This window comes from Caloenas nicobarica, chromosome 3 (genome assembly GCF_036013445.1).
Source record: "Caloenas nicobarica isolate bCalNic1 chromosome 3, bCalNic1.hap1, whole genome shotgun sequence".
Taxonomy (NCBI): domain Eukaryota; kingdom Metazoa; phylum Chordata; class Aves; order Columbiformes; family Columbidae; genus Caloenas; species Caloenas nicobarica.
In genome coordinates this window covers 118,834,388-118,848,718 of record NC_088247.1, presented here as the reverse complement: position 1 = coordinate 118,848,718, position 14,331 = coordinate 118,834,388, and the positions used below count along the sequence as shown (strand labels likewise).

The window sequence follows — 14,331 nt, the reverse complement described above, 5'->3', positions numbered from 1 at the left end:
TTTTGTTGGGAGTTTCAAAGGAAGGGAAATTGCTGGTACTTCTGGAGAAAGATGATTGTTGGCACGACCCATCCTCTGAGCTTATTGTAACAGCATGAAACATGGCTTTTTTTTTTTAATTTATTTCTTCTTTTTTTTTTTTTTTTTTTTTTTTTTGCTTCCTGCTTTACATCCACTCAGCTTTGATGATGTCATGGTTTTTCCATGTGGGAAGGAGTCAGCTCGGCCGGGACTCCCCCCACCTCCTGCGTTGGGGTGACCTGCGCTCGTATGCAAATCAGCAGGAGCTGCAGCTCTTCAGAACTTTTCCATAACTACAGGAGATTTAAAAACCTGTTTGTACTGGTTTCAAAAAAAAAAAAAACCACCACACAACCCTTTAAAATAGTGGTTGAAAGTTACATTCCCTGAGAAAAACAGGAGGGCAAAACCTTAACTAATGCTTATTGATAACAAAAGCAATTGTCACTTTATATTGAGTATTTAACTTTTAAATCACTATAGGCTTCCTGCGGACTAAGTCCTTAATATAGAAATATATATTCTTAATAAAGAAATTCTGTAGAATTTTATTTTAGTGTTTTTTACTTCTATTACTTATTTTAGAAAACCTGTCATCCCTGGTTTTTCAGATCTTTTACATCCTCAAAATAAGCTTTTCTTTCCCCATTTCTTATACTGTATGTTATCACACTGGTCAACATAAAATAATTTATTTAATATTCTACACTGAAGATTTCATTAGTTGCTGAAATCCTGCCACATATGCTTCAGTTTTCAGAATTTGGGCATTCAGTGTGTGAAGAAGAAAGACCTGAAGGAATCAATTGCTTTACGAATCTCAAAGAAGATTAACCCTTTCAATGGTGAGTAGAACTTAGCTGGCTGGTTCACTTTGCAGAGTGGCGGGCTTTTGTTTTTCCTGCCTTTGCTTTTGTGGTGAGCTTTATTTTTTCCCAAAAACTCCTTTCCTTCTTTTTTTTTTTTTTTTTTTTTTTTTTTTTTTTTTTTTTTTTTTTTTTTTTTTTAAGAGAAACTTCCCTGGAAACTTTATCTGACAGCTGCTCTCACCAAGAATTGTCCTGCCCTTCCCTCCATCCCTACTCACATGCTCCTACCACTTTACTCACACCAGCTACAGAGGCACTGTGGCTACGCAGTGGGCAAGTTGCTCCGATGGAAAACCAACTTGCAAGAAAGAAACCAAAGAAGTGGTTTCCCCTCAGATCAACTTGCTAAACCAATTAATCTCACAGCTGAGTTCAATGCACAGAGCAGCAAATTTAAGGCCAACTGGAGCGGGACCAACGCTTCCAGCATGCAGGCACAACTAGGGGGAATTAGATAAAAAGTATAAACCCCACAAACTATTTTCTAAGCATTATTATTAGTACAGTTATGTATTTGCTTAAGTGTGGCAACAGCTTGGAGATTTTTCAAATACTTTTTTTTAAAATGTCCACAGAAGTCTGGCTGAATTCAGGTAAGACCCTTCTTAGAGAGGTGAGAGTTACATTTCCGGCTAGCTTCGGAATACATATTTTTCTTTTGTCCTGAATTGGGACAAAAAGAAGCATGTTGAACTTATTACAAAATGAGAAATGTTTTAGAAATTTTTATTAATTTTAGAGCAGCTGTTTGTAGTCAGGCTGATGGCCCTAATGGTCCATGGAAACAATTATCCTGGTTCTGGTAATGTGTGTACACAACAGCATCTGTTTTTACGTGGGTTTAGTCCATCAGCACAATTTAAACAGTGTTTTAATTATGTTACCTTGACTTAGCCAGTTCTCCCTTGATTTCAAACAAAAAAGGGGAAATCTTCTGTTCAGCCCTCTTGTCATTTTCTCTTGACGTCGTGCAGTAAAAGAACCTGATAAAATCCCGTTCTGTACCTCTATATCACCAAAGAAACTTTAGCAACCACATGTTTAGCTCTGTTCCTAGCGCTGCTGTGATGGTGAAGACATCTTTAAAATCATCTGATGGTAGATTTTTACAAGAGCTGGCACATAACTCCAAATTTCCTAATGATTTTGGGGTGATTGCAGCAGGTTTTGCTTGGCAGCGTCAGGTCGGGTCCTGGGCTGGTTTCCAGCTGCCCAGCAGCAGAGGAGAACCTTGCTTGGGTGACACCGGTGACACTGAGGTGGCACCTGCCCCTGGCAATCCCCAGCCTGCAAAATCGCTTTTTGGCACTTGTTAATGTGTCAGCAAAAAGCAGAGCTGCCTTGAGACTGGGCTCCAGCCTAGTCCCGTGCTAAGTAGAGCCCAGAAAAGGACCAAGGTCTAATAAAACAGGGGTAGCGACAGAAATATTTTGATACGTGTACTTAATTGATCAAAGCACCGTTTCATTAGCAGTCACGGCAATGTTTGCTGCTTGATGAGACTGAAAGTTTTATGTAGAGATTTAGTTTGGTTTTTAAGGTCAGCAGAGTATCACTGTGTTCTCCAGGATTGCACGGGCTGTATTGTATCCGTCCTGCATTGTGCTTTATTTATTTGTCTTCAGAAAGGCATCTGAGTTTTCTTTTTAGAAAAGTTTCGGAGTTAGGTGCATCCTCTAAGCAGGTTGCAAGTTAGCGTTACTCACTTCTTGTATGAACATCATAAAAGAAATTTCATGGAGCTGAAAACTAGCCTTCAGGGTGTTTGTGAGTTGTTTTTTTGTTCTTGTTCTTTCCCACCTTCTTCTGGAACAAGCAGTCCCTGTCCCCAGTCTCCTTTCAGGGCAGAGGATCAGTATTGACCCTATAAAGAGATGCGAAATGCCTCCAGCCTGTCAGCGTATGTATTACTTGTCTCGGCAGTAAGGGATGAAGCAATAGCAAGGCGTGGGTCCACGACATTGCATTTCAAACGTCTTTGTGTAAAGGGGACGTTGTCTTCCAGGGAAGCCCAAGTGCTACAGGCAACTGGGATGGCAAAGATAGAGCGAGCCCAAAGACAAACTCTGTGGTGGGGTCATCCCTCCTTCCAGCACATAGTATTGTCACATACTGAATAAGGGTCATAATCAGCAGCAGTAGGAAACTGCTTGGTCAAGATTTATGTTATTTTTAAGATAATTTTCTCCAGCACTCTTGCCTGTACTGTTAAAGCAACTGACGTCTAACTCCAAACTCCTGGACGGTGGGAAGATCATGCTGTGTGCCGCCTGCACCTGAGTCGCCCTGCAAGCGTTACCTGCGAAGCTGTTTCACGGTGAATTCCCCACTGTCAGCTGGCAGCACTTATCACTCGTTGAGTTCAGTACGTCCTGTACAAATTGCCTGCGCTCACTCGGATGCGAGTGGGATGATTTGTGCTCGGGTTGCTCCTCTTGTGTTACTGAGAGAGTCGCCGTTCCCACACCCTCCCTGGACGTGTTCGTGATCCGCTGCGTTCACAAGGTGCATCCCATTTATTTTTATCCTTTAATAAGCTAAACAATTCTAGAAATCGCTTGTCTCTTACTCTGGAGCACACCAGGGCAATGGTGTGCAGGTAACTGGGACTCCTTGGCGTGATGATGATAAAAGTAGCACAACATCCGAGGAGCAGAGTTACTCCTCCAGTGGAGCTGGTCCATGTCTGCTTTCGAGGGTGTTTGTTTTCTTTTAGTAGCTGTTGAGTTGTGCCATGTCCCTGTCTTCCCGTGGACCGTCTGATGTACAGCCAACTCAAATTAAAAGAAGAGCCAGTCTTCAGTTAAGAGCTTTTGTGGGTGGGTGTGACTTGACAGAGAGACAACAATTGAGTTAATAACAGCTTGAGTTAATTATCAACGAGAAAAAGCCCTAAAAGTGTTCTTTACATTTAGGGGAAAATCTGTGCTTGGGAAAGCGTTGCAGGGGACTAACGTTCTTCTAGCCAAATGGGTGACAGCAGGAAAACCCTGGACTTGTCTCAAAGTGAGAAGCCCGGAGAATTGCCAAATTTCAGGCCATTTATCAAGAGAGTATAAATAAGCTTTCCCTGGAGCTTGACGTATGCTTAAGGTTCCCGTCCCTTTGAAATCGCTCTTGCTAAGAGCCATTTAATTAATTTTTAGGCTCTCCCCTGTGCCCCACAACCAGCTCTGCTCCGTTTGCCTCCGCGGTTCTTTCCTTTCGCTGTTTCCCCTTTCCGCCCGCGAGCGGCTGACCCCGCGGCGGCTTCGCGCTCGTCACAGTCTCCACGACACCCCACGCCTCCGCCCCGCGCCGGGGCTCGTCCCCACGCCGCTGACACTCGCTTCCCGCCCCCGCGCACCGTCACCGTCCCCGCAGCTTCCCCCGCCGCCCCCAGGACCCCCCTCTCTTCTGACACCACTCACCCACGTCGGCCAAATTCGCCCAGATCCCCCCTCTCCACCCCACGTGCTGCTTTATAGGGGGGGGGCGCTGATTAATCGAGCCGGTAATCAAAATATTATGAACCAAAAGAAGGCTCTTAGCAAGTTGGTTTGAAAGCAGAAAGCATCGGAGTCCTCTGTAACAAATCCCTTAGGTGTTGGAAGAAACTTTAAACCTCTGTCTTTAAATTAAAACAAGTATTTAAACCCCCCCCAACTGAATTCTCAAGCTGAAAATTTTGTTTAGCGAGACTTAAGAGGTGCGGAGCAAATCCACTTGGGGAAAGCTGAGTGTCCTGATCCTAACGTGACTTTAGGTTTTACCTTTGGAAAGCCCTTGGTTCTTTTGTTCCTCGTGCAAATGCTTCTTGCTGTTTATGCTGAAGTTTTTATGTTAACCTAAAGGACAGGCCCTTTGCAAGTTGTTTAAAAATGAAAAGGAAAATTACCGAGTAGAGGCACAAAAAATGCTGACTTCTTATTTTTGTGCTATAAACAGAAACGGCTAAAAAAGGCCTTAGAAACATACAGGTGCTGCTGGATAATGTTGGCTTAAATCTGGTCCATTTTTACTTATTTTTTTTTTTTTAGATTGGACTTGAACCTAGATTCAGGGAAATGTTGTCTGGACAAAACAAGGACTGAGTTTCAAAAGTTTTAATTTGTATTTTCAGTTCTTCCCTTGGCTTTTGTATCGGGCCAGGTCATTCGCCTTCCCTGTGCTTCCTTCTGTAAAACAGAGGTGATGCCACTTCCACGTGCTGGAGATGCATGAGGGACATGTAACCGTAGTCATTTGGCCTTTTATTGACTGTAGATTAGCATCTGAATTTTCCAGTCATTTGCGCTAATCAACCCCCTGAGTTTTTGCTTTTTAAAAACCGAGCGTTGCTGATGCATGTTCTGTTTATAGGTACATGGAAAAGTTTCTTTTTTTTTTTTTTTTCTGCAGAATTGATTGTAACTTCCCTCTTCATGCATCACAGGGGTATAAACATGGGTGCATCAGGAGAAGAAACGTAGCGCTGCCACGGTCTTTCCCTCCCCTTGTTCCCAGCTTCTACCTCCCAGCAAGAACTGGCCTTTTCCAGCAAAACCTCTGGCGTAGGCTGGGTTAAACTGGTGTATGAGGGCTAAAAGGGGGGTATCTTTGTGCTCCAGGAGCAAAACGCTTGAGGCAAACCACCTTCTGTGTCATCGCTTAAATGAAACCCAGCTCCCAGCGTATATCCCTAAATTAAAAACCATCATCTGCGTAAAAGGCAGCTCGTCGGTGATTATTAACGTTGTGCGTTCCTGAGCGGTCACCTTGGTGCCGTGGTTTTGGTTTTTTTTGCAGGAGGTCATGCTCTTTGTGTGAGATCTGCCGGGGCTTGGGTGGCCCCTCGGTGGGAAGGAAAGGTCACAAGATGTCCCTTTGCAGGGTAAATTGGGTGTATTGTCACACAGCCCTCGCCGAGTGTGTCACACCACATCATCTGCCCTGGAAGTTTCCATGCAGGTTAAGATTAGATGCTGAAGTGCCTCCAACTCCACCCACTCCAGAAGTTTCTGACATCATTGGTCTCGAAGCTGGGTGGAGGGCTGGGTGTGAGGAGGGTGCTATTTAATCAGGTATCGTGTTATCAGTCAAAAAAGCCCAAACACTTCATCATTTCAGTGCTCAGAAAAAAAAAACACCTTTCACTTTCCCTGTAGCATCACCTCATGAGTAAACATCAGAGCCCTTAATCCCCCCGAAATTTCATCAGATCAGTGGTATTTTATTAGCCTTTCTGGATGTTGAAGACTGTTAAAATATTAAAAAGAAAAAAAAATTATTAATAAGCAAACAGGAGGCCTGATATTATCGGCGTCTTCAATTTTGTGCCCAAAGTTGGAATTGCGTTTTGGTGGGTTGGACCCAGAAAGTCTCTGATTTTCTTTTACAGAATTTATCTCGTTCAGTAGAAACCCAGTGGGGCACCTCTGGGCTTTGGTGACACCAACCTCTGAGATGGGGACAACCCAAACCTCAGGCCTGCGTCGCGGGGGCTGCTCAGACCAGCTGTCTCAGCTTGGAAGGATCGATGGTTTAACGTGTTCTTGTGCCCGCGCTGGGACTGTATCAGTCTCTTCCCGTGATAGTGGATATTGGGTTAGAGAATTATTTCAAAGGTAATTATTTTTTAAATTGGGGAATCAGTGTTTCTTTCAGAAGAGTTGTAAACAGATTTATAAAGAAAGGAGTTTACTAGTTACTGTAGCCCCTTTCAGGTTGGACAGTTCATAAATACTCCCCAGGTTTGATTATAAATCTAGATACCGTTTTTTAAATCCTATTGCAAGAATCTTGGCGAGTGGGGTTAGTTTTCTTTTTCCATTGCACTGGCGGTGTTTTTATGGATGTATTTTTTTTGCATCCTGTCCCATAATTAGAATTTTAATTATTTTTAAATGTTTACTTATTTTGAATAATACGTTCATTTCCCTGTGTTTCAGTTGCTAAGCGTTACTTTTGAAAGCTCCGCTTGCGCTTACAAACGTTCCTTCACGTGCTCCTGTTTGCATAGACAACTACGGAAAACGAATTTCTGCCGGGTTAAGGCCAGTTTTTTGTTAGATTGGGCCGTCACAGAAACAAACGCAGATTGTTGGTTGGATTCCAGCCCTTTCGGTTGGGTTCATATGAAGACACAAGGTGTGGTGCTGCAGTCAGAGGAGGAAGTTGAACCCTTGCCAAAAACAGAGCACTTCTTCCTTTTCTTCGTGTGTCGCCTTGGAGCCCTTTTTAACCGTATCTGCCCTCAACACGCCGCATCCTGCGGCGCTTTTTTAACCCCACGTGTGTCACGTCACCGGTTTCACCGCCGAGCTCGCAGGGGTTGATGGAGCAGCTGCTCTTCTCCGCCAGTCTTTTCTGAACTTTAATAAATTCAGGTTTGTCAGGTTTAACCCCGTCTGTTGTCCTTCCCTACAGAAGTCGGTGAATTAACACGAGCATCCTCCGTACGGCCACGCTCTGGGCATTAGTCAGGCTGTTTGTCTGCCTCGATTTTGTTTATTTTTAATATTCTGAAGGTGTCAGCCCGCACCCGCTCAAGTTAGTGGCCACTCTCAAATCGACTCGACAGGGAGCAGAATTAGATGTCTGTTAAAAATAACAACATTTTATTTTGTTTGCACGATTGTCTTTTAGACGGGAATGAAATATGGTTTGAAATTTACAGGAAGGATGGAATGTAGCCTCTCTATATTTTTAATCGTGTCGTCACAAGTTGGAGTTGCAGCTGTCTTGTTCTCCTTTTTTTTGCTCTGTTATGTTCTTCTCATCCGGTTAAAAATAGTCCAAGAGGAATCAGTCTTGACTGAGCGCTTCCTCTTTCAAACTACAGATCTTTTTAAATGGTATTAAATCATTTATAAGAAAAGTCAAATTAGAAGCGGTTGGTTTTTATTGCTGTAATACAATGAGCTGGACACAGAAATTCTGTTTCTTGCCAAAGCTGTGTGAGGCTGAACAGCTGTATGGGCCAAACCTGTTTCCCAAAGATCCTGTTTTTATTAAGTTATTATTAATGAAACACCTTAAATTATAGAACTTGGCATATCTGGTGATACAGTGGCAGAACTCCCCATGGCAGCATCATTTCTGATGTTACATGTGTAATTGCCGCTTAGTTTTGTACTCACTGGTGTATTTGTCTTGAAATACCTCAGATCATGGACTTTGAAAAGGGAAAGGTGATTTGTTTTATTTTTACAGCAGAGACCAGGAGAAACTGAGCTATCCGGGCCACAAGAAAGACTAAAAACGCCCGTGGAAAATATTCTGAGCTGGGTGCATTTATTATTTCACACCATCAGAAGGTGAAAGGAATAAATCATTCAAGTGGGCCCTGTGGAACCCCACTCGTGGCGGGGTGGAGACCGACCCGCTGATAAACGCCCAAGGTCGGAGCGTTGCAATCTAATCAGCACCGGGTGATCCCCTGGCTTCTTATCGCTGGCACGTTTCATCTTTTATTCTTCCAAGAGGCGTTTGAAAGGGCAGGGGAAGGAGTGAAGCCGAGAGGTGGTGACCCGTGGACTTGGCACACGGTCACCGTAGGGAATTGCGAGTGTCTGACTGCTGCTTCGAACCTTTTTGGAAAAAAGAGAGCTGCTTTAAATGATTTGAATTACCAGTACTTCTACATAAATGAAATTAAATCGGTTTTTCATTGAATGTCAACATAATAGTTAATGTCAGGCCTTAAAGGAAAGCTTTGAATTCAGAGAGGGCTGCTGATCCCAGAATCACCTGTTAAGCTACGAGTATGTGAAATGTTCAGTGATTATATCCTAGGTCCTATGTCTTGAAATAAAAATAAGTGGAAAAATGAACGAAACTGAAATGCTGAGCTTGGGTTATGCTATTAACGTTTTAAACTGGGAAGAATATGTAAGGAAATGGATCCTTTCCAGCAAGGGTTTGCTTGTTGTATTATGAGATTATATCATAATGACACCATTTATCAGTATTCTGAAAGCTACTGAAGTGTTGATGGGACGGGAGGAGATAGTTTGTGTTGTTTCGTCTTTGTTCTTGCCCCCAAAACTGCCTTCTGATTGTTTTCCCGTCTCGGTTTCTAGAGGAAAACGATGATTTCATGTAGCAGAAATCTCTCGCTGTTGCTGAAAGTCTTCAGCTACGTCTTAGGACTTATTTGTATTGAAAGATCTCCCTTTGGCAGCGGCCTTCATTTTGTAAATTTTATCATGCACAAGTGAGAGAGAAGCGTGGCCAGGGCATGACTTTTAAACCGTAGATGCATGAGACTGGTCTGGAAGGCAAGGTGAGGAAACGAGACGCAAGAAACAGCTGGAGGTCTGGGACTGTTTCGCCTCGTTTGATGAAGGGAAAGCGTTAAAAGGTTTCTGTATCATTTACTGCGTACAAGGAATTTATTCATGCAGCCCCTGTAAAACCATCTTTTACCGGTGGAGATTCATCCCCAGTTTGTTGAGGAATTACTGCTGCTTTTGGTGACTTAAGCTGTCTTGTCTTTCCTTCTGCCGTTCAGTGCCCGAAGAACAGCTGCACAACATCGATGAGTACGATCTCAACGTCGTCCGCCTCTGCTTCCAAGCCTTCCTTCCCGACGAACACGGCAACTACACCATAGCTCTTCCTCCTTTGATTTCCAACCCCATCTATGACAACAGTAAGTACCAGCTCAGTCAAATGCGTGGTATTTTTTTTTTCCTCCCTTTTGTTTTTTTTGCTTGGGATGAAAAGTTTCAGGCCAGTTTCTGAGGTCTCTGGGTCACTTCTGTGGCTCTTTCTCAAGATTTATCCCAGTGGGAAATGGCCTTAGCGCTTTTCTGTGTCCCTTTTGCATCCTGGTCGTTGCTATTTTCAGTGTATTTCAGGTAAGGAGGGAATGTTTGATTGTGCTCTGCAGAGTGCAGAAGTGAAATGCTCCTTCTTGGCACCATTTTCCTCATTCCACAAAACTGGACGTCTGAACGGCTTTAGCAGGTTGCTGCAGTTGAGGATTTTAACCCTCAGCATGCACTGGACTTCCCTCCTGGAGCGGAACAGCAGAATTATTTTAGTAATTGGAAACTTTCTAGCAGTTGTTTTTATTTCTGCAGTGAAATTATGTCCACGTTAAATACTTAAGGTCATTACTTTAGCAGAAGCTCCTGAATAAAATGAGGTCTCCAGTTCGTAAAGTTGATGTTAGAATTGCGTTGCTATGAAAATGTTGAACATGAACTCGGGTCTTCTTGGTATTTTTAGAGTCTCTTCTAAGTCTCTTCTTAGTCTCATCTAATTCTAGAAATTACCCAGAAGTTGTACCCGTGTGCATTGTGTTAGTGAGAACCCTTGTAGTACTGGAGTAATTAGGGTTGAGATAAAGTTGATGTACGAGATTTGCAGCTATGCCTCAGATGCCATTTAGAAATGTGCCAAATCATGATTACTCGTCTGCGTTGCTTGACGTCAGCCTTTGCTAAGCTGCTGAGATGACAGATCGCTGCGTGGTGGGGGAAGCTTTTGGTTTTTCAGCGGGGGAGTGTGTGGGCAGCTGCTGATATACTATAGGTATCTAAAATCCTCCACGTAACGTAGCAGCGGTGTAAATAAAACAGCGCATAGCCGCGACCACAGATCATAAAAATTATGCGGCTCTTGCCTGGGTCTGAACTTCTTTTTAAAATGTTGGCCTTTTAAACCTGCTCTGTCACGCGGGGCTGGGTAAGGTCAGGTTGTAACTGTAGATAAAAGATAAAACTGTGCAGTACAACAGGCTTGCAAGTCCTAGGTTGTTGGATATCAAGCTTTCACAGATCTGTCCAGATCAGGAACAACAAGGTATTCAGAGCTTGCACCTTTTAAATCCAGTATTTTCTTAACTTTCTAGTACTTTGTAGTCTCTACCTGCTATAGTAGAGATACACAAGAATAATATGAATGTAATACAGAGGCAGATCCTGCAAGTTTATAAAATTCAGTATTACAGGCAGCTTCTGTTTTCAGTTGCGTCTGATGTTAACTGGTTTCAAAGAGAAATTTCCCAAGTTGCGTTATCTTACCAGGCTGAAAACTCTTGGGAAGAGTCACATAAAGCAGCTTTGCCGTTTCTGAGAAACGCTGTTCGAGAGAGCGTTGTTCCGCCCTTGTTGAAAGTGACGGGATATTTGGTGAGAAGCTCGTTTTTCTAGGAATTTGTCACCAGGGATGTGCTTTTGGGGAACAAGGAGCAGGAATTGGGCAAGAGTCGAGGTGATGGGGGAAGAAGAGGCCACAGGGACCGTGTCGCTCCGAGGCTGGTGCCGATCGCGGCGTTTCTGCCCCGACACAGACTTTCTTCATCTTCCCTTCCCAATTCTTCGTCTAAAGATAAAAGAACAAACTCCGGCCTAGGAGACCTTCCCAAAAGCTTGTTAAAAAGACATCAAGTGCTATTTGAGCATACAGAAGTGAAACAAAGGTAAAATTAGGCCGTTTCTTGCAATTCTTAATTTACCCTTCCTGTGAAAGACACGCGATGACGCTGCCAATCATATGATCCTGCGCTGTTTCTGGGTTTGTTTTGTTTCCCCTCCCTTCAAAGTTTCTGATTCATTCAGCAAATGAAGTGGCCTATGTCATGTAGTAAATGAGGCTGTAGCACCCGCTTCTCCTAATAGTAGTGATAGTAACAGCAGCAGATAGTAACTACGTAATTGGGGGCTGAGGTTACCAGCAGCTCTGCTTCAAGCGTAGCGTGTGTTGTTCTGCAGCGTACCTGTACTGTACCGTGAGCAATCGGGCAGGACTTGACTCAAACTGAGAGTATAGAAGAGTATAAAGTAGCTTTATTTATTTTTTTTTGGAGGGTGACGCCATGAGCTTTGCTTTTGTATTTTATCTCCGTGCCCGGAGCAGGGAGCGCGTGGTGGTGGAGCCTCAGGTCGCTGTGGCAGCGTGAGGATTGGTTTTTAGGCACCAGCCAGATCCTCGCAGATGTTTTAAATACATCTGGAGCACGTCTCGGTAAAAGGAGATGAGAGAACATCATGGCACAGTGTAGTTTTGTTCTGTTGGATTTTGAGGAGTGGAAGAAGGTGCAGTAAACCATGAATATAGTCACAGACAGCAGCAGAAAAATGAGCATCAGTTACTTCGCATGTTAAATGAAGACAGAGGCTTAAAATTGGTCTGTGCTCATGTACTTAAAAGTATCGACACAGCCTATAGGCACGGGGGGGTGACCTTGAAATTCTAGACAGTTTTTTCCATTCTGTTTGTTTGGGGTTTTTTTTGTTGTTCTTTGTCACTTCTGCATCACCATCTTGTGCCATTAGTGCCCTTTAAAATAAATGGTCACACAGCCCACAAAGCTCAGGGGGGGCTGTTCGTTCTGGCAACTTTCGTTGTCCGTACTGACCCTGCGGAAAAGCTGCTGCCGCCAAACGGGGCCGGACACGGTCGGGCAGAACTTGTGTCCATCCCACGCGATTCCCTGTGGCCATCGGGTTGCTGGGGTGCACTGAGCAGATTTGGCTGGTGGTTCATTTATTGCGACATACGATGGTACCCCAGGGCAGCTCTGCATCCAAAACATCCACATACAGCCGGTTTGGACTTGAAATTTGAGCATTTGGGGATGAAATCTGCTCTCCTGAGTAAAGGCATGACAGTTAAACTCATAGACCTGTTCTCGAGCCCCTAGAGAGGGCAACAGAGGAGAGATTTGATGACCAAACATGTCTGATAGTCAAATAAGAGAATTTTCTTGGCTTGCTAGCCCAGGTAGCAGGTAATCGGCCTCTCAAAGAACTGCTTTGAATTCTGCAGCTCGAAGGGCCGCAGCGCTGAGCACAGTAGCTTCATTCGGGGAAGTATTTTGAGACCATTCTAGAATATTTAGGGGGTAAGTGGCACAGTTGCACTGGTATCTTGAGTCTGGAGGCGCTAAGAGCTGTAGGACCACAGAACATCTGAATCTCCTGCACGGAGCGACTGGTGTGGGGTGGATTTTGGGTTGTGTCGCGCTCCTCCAGCTCTTGCCTTCCCTTCCTGTGCCTGAACTCCCAGCTCCACCTCTTCACTAGTGATGAAGTTACAGTAATTCTTTATTACCTGTTCCTTTCCAGGAGCTCCCAACACCGCAGAATTGAGAATTTGTCGCGTGAACAAGAACTGTGGAAGTGTAAAAGGAGGAGATGAAATATTTCTGCTGTGTGACAAGGTTCAGAAAGGTAATCTTGACTTTTTTTCGTTCCCTTTGTCCCAAATGGCTGACGCTGCCACTTTCTGGCCGGAGAACTGAAGCCCTTCACCACACTTCTGTGTAAGTGGTCTGGTTTTATCGCTGGGCAGAAGAGCTTCGAGGTTCAAGGGCTCTCAGCACCTCCGAAAGATACTCAGTGCCTTTAAAGTCACTTTGCATCTGAATCCTGAGTCGGATTCCTTTTATTATTCCTCTTTCCCCTTTTTTTTCCTGTGGCAAGTTTTCAGTCCTTCAGCTTAACAAGCATCTTGTGTTTCTCATGGACTAGATGACATAGAAGTCAGATTTGTCTTGGACAACTGGGAGGCCAAAGGTTCCTTCTCCCAAGCCGACGTTCACCGTCAAGTTGCGATTGTGTTCAGGACGCCGCCGTTTCTCAGGGACATCACCGAGCCCGTCACGGTGAAGATGCAGCTGCGAAGACCTTCGGACCAGGAAGTCAGCGAACCGATGGATTTCAGATACCTGCCAGATGAAAAGGGTACCTTCCAAGTTTCCGAAAAGCCGCTATCGGGGCAGAACTCGTGTTGATAATAAACAGTAGCTTAATTAGTAAGAATTCTACCACATTACTGCTACAAAGTAGATTTTTTTTTTTAAAAGTAACAGTAGTCAATTTGCTCCCTCTTTCAGTGTGCATATCAAGAATCACTGTTAATAACATTGGCTCGGTTAGTGCTGTCATGTCTGAAATATTTCTCTTTAAATATATTTTACTACAATTAGGGGCCACTAGTATAAGTTTTAGTAAGTTTCTTTACTAATTATATCAAAGAGAAACTTGACACTTCTTCCTTCTGCTCCTTTCTCTGTAGACCCGTATGGCAACAAAGCCAAAAGGCAAAGATCGACGTTGGCTTGGCAAAAGCTCATACAGGACTGTGGTAAGGAAAATATTTGTTTTTTTCTTGTTCAGGTGAGCTTAGATTTAGATGGAGTTATTTAATAGAAAAGCAAACATTTGTGCTTTATTCCATCGCAGGATCAAACGCAACAGAGAGGCCCAAAGTAGCTCCATTCCCCGCTGTGGCTCCTGAAGGGAAGCTGATTAAGAAAGGTGGGTTTTTGCATGTCCCGATCCGACAGCGGTTTGACACAAAATCCTGCCCCACTGCTGCGGGAAGGGCGTTTTATGGGGGGCACTGAGGCTCCCAAGGCAGCAGGAATTCCGCTCTCTTACTTCCCCCCTCCTCTTCCTCCAGATTCTTCTCAAAGCCTCAGCCATGGCAGCTTCCCCTTGGCACAGGAGAGGGCTACACCTTCTTC

The 14,331-nt window shown here is 44.0% G+C and overlaps 1 protein-coding gene across 1 annotated transcript in view; it reads left to right on the top strand.

Moving 5' to 3' along the window:
• Positions 1-14,331, top strand: part of REL (REL proto-oncogene, NF-kB subunit) — a 30,336-nt gene that overhangs the window by 12,576 nt on the left and 3,429 nt on the right. The window contains exons 4-9 of the mRNA XM_065630485.1: positions 775-866; positions 9,364-9,504; positions 12,929-13,033; positions 13,334-13,546; positions 13,881-13,949; positions 14,048-14,122. Coding sequence (XP_065486557.1) covers positions 775-866; positions 9,364-9,504; positions 12,929-13,033; positions 13,334-13,546; positions 13,881-13,949; positions 14,048-14,122 — 695 coding nt within the window. The remainder of the gene's footprint in view (positions 1-774; positions 867-9,363; positions 9,505-12,928; positions 13,034-13,333; positions 13,547-13,880; positions 13,950-14,047; positions 14,123-14,331) is intronic.